We start from the raw sequence: 4823 nt of genomic DNA, 5'->3' as shown, positions 1-4823 counted from the left end.
AGAGAGAGAGAGAGAGAGAGAGAGAGAGAGAGAGAGAGAGAGAGAGAGAGAGAGAGAGAGAGAGAGAGAGATGCCAGATGTTCCTCTCCCCTATATGCCTGGTTCTTAGTGGTATATGTGAAATGTCTAATTTATGAGTTCATGTCCTTGATCCCACAGTTTGCTTTCCCTGCAAATAAAACAATTTCCATTTTGGTGGATGTGAAATGGCTTAGCTACAAATTCCATCTCTATCTCCCACAATTTGAATCTTGCTGGTTGCCAATTGGTGCGTGAAATGGCTAGCCCCTGGTAAAGAGTGCTCTGCCCTGATGAAGCTGTTAAAGTTCGGAACCGGTGGGTGCATTTAGGATGTTTTAGACATGGTTGTGTGGGATAGCTTTCTAGAGAATGTCCATGGTTGGATGTGGTGTAGTGCAGTGAATATGGGCAACTCGAGGTCCTTGCATACAGTCATATAGCTGATGGACCTAGTCCATGTTGCAAGATGGTTCAACACTTTGCACTTTATGAGCCACAGTGTGGGGTACCTAACTTGTTTACTCATCCATAATTAATTGAGTGAAAAAAGCAAGATAATAGTTAAATTAACTAACCACACTGGTCTGCTTGCAGTTCATCGGAGGCATCTGTGCAGTCTGCATGACCATCACACTTATAGCGTGAAGAAATGCACTCTCCATTCAAACAGCGAAAGGAGTCATGGGAGCAGTATCCAACTCTGCCTCCTGTAAAGGAAAAGATTATTTGATATCAACAATCAACATTCCCATCACTACCATTCATGACCAATTCTATCATTATAATCATATTCTGCCAGTATTATTATCATTGCTAATAGATAAACTGATAAAAATATATATAATATCATATCATAAAAATAATTTATAACAATATCTGTAAATGACATGAAAAAATTATGATTTGATACAGACATACATAATATAATGAGGCCATTTCTAAGCCTTAATTCCAGCAACAACCATCCTGTCACAATAATGAGATAACTGTGGTATGACATACCCTACCATTACCTTCAGAAATGACCATTCCTGCCATGGTATGACATGTGAGCCATCCAAGGGCAAAAGTCAATGTTTACTTACGTGGCAACACAACAACATTCACCGATGTCCTCAGTGGTGGATCATGTTCACTCATAAGAGTACATGTGTAATTGCCCCGGTCTGTTTCGTGTAGATCTTGGACAGATAATATTAATGTTCCCAAAATATCACTAATATTTACACGCACATTTCTGGTGAGAGAGAGAAAAAAGTAGGTAATCAATTGCAGGCAATCTTAATCTTTTGCCTTACACATAATTCATACTCAGTTAAGAATTGCATAGCATTGTGGTTAATCTAAAGTGCAGAATTGAAAACTCCAAAGAAGACTAAAGATTTAAAAATATTGCAGACTGTAAACTTACTTATCAAAAGGAACCTGCCAGCTGAGGGAGAATTTGTCTTGCTCTTCTTTGCTTTTCTTCACATGGCAGCTCAGGATAAGATCATCTCCAACATAATTCCGTATTTCCATTACATTTGGCTCAATTTTCACTTCCAGCCCTGAAGCTCGGCCTAAAAAATTACATAATTATTCATATTATGAAAATTTACATAACCCAATAACAAGTAATACACTGGTACTAAATTAAAATCTATCAATGTCTAGATAATAATGTGCTGGTCATCATATAACACACACATGAAGTTAATTGTAAGGGGTCTAACTGACAGCAGTATTTGTATAGGTGAACAAAGTTCTTCAATTTTTTTTTCTGCTAATTAATTAAGCACACACATATATACATACATATACATGTGTATGTATATGTGTGTGTATATTTACATATACATATACATATACATTCTATATATATATATATATATATATATATATATATATATATAATTTTACAAATATGTTATGTATATATTATATATCTATATCTATATATATCTATATATATATATATATATATATATATATATATATATATATATATATATATATATATATATATATATATATATATAGATATATATATCTATACACACACACACACACACACACACACACACACACACACACACAGACAGACACACACACATACATATACATATATTTTAATGTATACTTTTCATTCTGTTTCTTATTCTACCACACACTTCATCCTCTCCTGTACTAAAATGACTAAACTGAAAAGTACTTGATGGTTCTGTGCATTCAGACAAATCCACTGGTATTGATTTATATAGCTGTCCAACAGTAAAATAATTCCAACAGTTGTATCAAGTGTATGGTCTAAGTATACAACATTGTGACTTTCATGACAGACCATTATAGACTCACTAGGTTAGCCTAATGAAATCTAGGACATTTTTCATCCATGACATTTCCTGCACAAAATCAACTAACAGCAGCTCCTTTGACCTTCATCCTTTACTGATAAGCAGCAGACTGATGTAGATTTATATATTTTTAGAAATGATGATCAATTAGTCTAAAGATGATAACCAAAAGTACCCTTAACTCAACAGATCACTCATAAGTAAGGACAGCATCATGTTGCTTATCTTTGGGGCTTCACAAAGTTCAGCTCTTCCAGGCAGCTCAGTGTCATATTTTGTATTGTAAAGACAGGTGTTCTGTCGCACTATACAAATTATGTCATGCCAGAATATGCATGGAGGGTTAGATGTACTTTTCATTGTGGCCCTGTTTGGTGTGGAGGTAACCATAATCACTGTGCACAATATACACAATACGGGTTTGTAAATTGTAATAAGATCATGTAATATAGACGTCTTACATTATCCCCTCTATACCAAAATTATGATTTCCCATGCCCATCGTTTCAGTTACTTTAGATACTCCATTCTACATTACTGTATACAACTGATCACTACTTGTCTACAAAAGACAGAAAATAGCAAGTTTAATAAACTTTTGCAGGTATACATTACTTGTTCTTTTATGAGGCTATTTTTGTAATTTCCTGGGAAATATGGGGCCGCTGCAAATGGACATGTATTGCTTCCTCCTCTATTGTTTATGATTTATAATATGGCAATGTCCATTTTCCTCTATCTCTGTGCATCACTCTCAGAAACGTAACCTTAAAATCGAAGGACAGTGTCATAATGAGAGGTAATAACTAAAATAACTGATATATGAAATAATCCGTGTCGGCAAAGAGCCCTTAACTTGAGAAATACAGCAATAGGGTGGGGACCCTGGGGCAAATCCCCTTGGTTAGGGAGGTTCTTGGTTCTCGGGGCAATGGTTCCCAGAAATGCCCGAAGGTTGTTGGCTCGAGTAATAGGAAGTTAGTCTCATGAAGGGTGTACTTACTTCGAAAAGTATATTCCCCCCCAAAATAGAATAGTCATGGAAAATGGTTCCTGACCTCTTTCTCTGGGTAATTCTAAAGCAAGCAGTGGCAATGCATATATAGATCATATACTGATGTCCGGTGACGTTTCACTGAAATAGTCCAACGGCACGAGTATATTTCTCACTGACAACTTCTAAACTACGGCACTTCTAATGGAATGTCGAATTCTATTGTTCATCAGCTGATTGTTCGCGAAAAACCTTTTGACGTTTGACAAGGGGAATATCACAATGGGTTAGTGCCTTCTGGCTTCTACTTATTTACCGTCTATTTCAGTAAGAAATATAACACTAGTAATTATCCTTGTAGAATTTCCTTAGTTGAAACTGAGTAACAATTCTTACCAATGGCTGCAGAGCATAAATATAAGGTTAAAATCGTGAGTCCGCTGGAGGCCATTTTACCGTCATTATTTTTGTTTACATACGACAGATTCTCATTTGATCAAAAGTCATTATCAGAGGAATTCTATATAATACCATTCTATTTTTGCTTTTATCGTCAGTTATTTAGACACCTATCTCAAAGTTTTATTTTATGTAAAAATACGTATAAAAATATTTCATAAGATAGTTTTTCAAACATAGAAAAAAATCGGCTTTAATGGCGGGCATTCAAATACTATTTCAGTACAGGCATGGACATATTGACAATTTTAGGGGCAATAATGATGTTTATAGTATCATATCTTCGACCATTATCCCTAACATCGTAATATATTCCTCTGTGATAATAAAAACAGTACAATAAACACAACACTTATAATGGTAGGCGGTATTATGAGGTCTGCGTCGCATTGGGGAATCCTGTATTAAGACGTGTCAACCAATTGAATTCATGGGGAAAGGAATCTTCAGTTTCTTGCTGTGGATGCTGCTAATTCAAATACTATATAGAGTTCTTTATGAAAATAAGTTTTTAAGAGCTGTTGGAGTTCATAATTCCGTTCGGATTTATGTATGTCAGTTGACACTACAGTTGACCGGGTTGGTAGGACTAGTGGTTGATTTCTTAATAACTAAGCGTTTGCGAAGCCATCTAAGCCTAAACAAAACAAAACAATACAAAACAAATCATAAAGCACAACAATCCAGGCGCAAACGTGCTAGACGGGAACTCTGCACTACGATGAAATGGCTGTGCCAAATGCTTCACCTGAAGCGTGTATGTTTAGGTACACACCAGTACAGAAACGTGCATGCATTTTAAGTATGTCATTTTCATTCGGATGATATAGTTTTCCGTTTCATCAGTGAGTGCACTGTTTTATATGCAGCTTTTAAATATGACTGGATTGATTTTGACTAATAAGAGGAAAGTTTCCCAGAGTTTACATTATGTCAAATTCATATTGTACGATTCTGTGGTAACACCATTACCTGAAGAATGTATGAAGCACTGTATACACTACTTTGGTCTG

At 35.5% G+C, this 4823-nt stretch overlaps 1 protein-coding gene across 1 annotated transcript in view; it reads right to left on the bottom strand.

The window, feature by feature from the left end:
- Positions 1-3820, bottom strand: part of LOC125027137 — an 8855-nt gene extending 5035 nt beyond the window's left edge. Inside the window, exons 1-4 of the mRNA XM_047615996.1 lie at positions 3748-3820; positions 1433-1583; positions 1107-1258; positions 597-728 (exon numbers count right to left, since the gene is read on the bottom strand). Coding sequence (XP_047471952.1) covers positions 597-728; positions 1107-1258; positions 1433-1583; positions 3748-3802 — 490 coding nt within the window. The 5' untranslated portion in view covers positions 3803-3820. The remainder of the gene's footprint in view (positions 1-596; positions 729-1106; positions 1259-1432; positions 1584-3747) is intronic.
- Positions 3821-4823: the final 1003 nt, after the last annotated feature.

The sequence above is a fragment of the Penaeus chinensis genome, chromosome 7, assembly GCF_019202785.1.
Source record: "Penaeus chinensis breed Huanghai No. 1 chromosome 7, ASM1920278v2, whole genome shotgun sequence".
Taxonomy (NCBI): domain Eukaryota; kingdom Metazoa; phylum Arthropoda; class Malacostraca; order Decapoda; family Penaeidae; genus Penaeus; species Penaeus chinensis.
The sequence above is the reverse complement of the archived record's forward strand: the minus strand, read 5'-3'. Positions and strand labels throughout refer to the sequence as shown.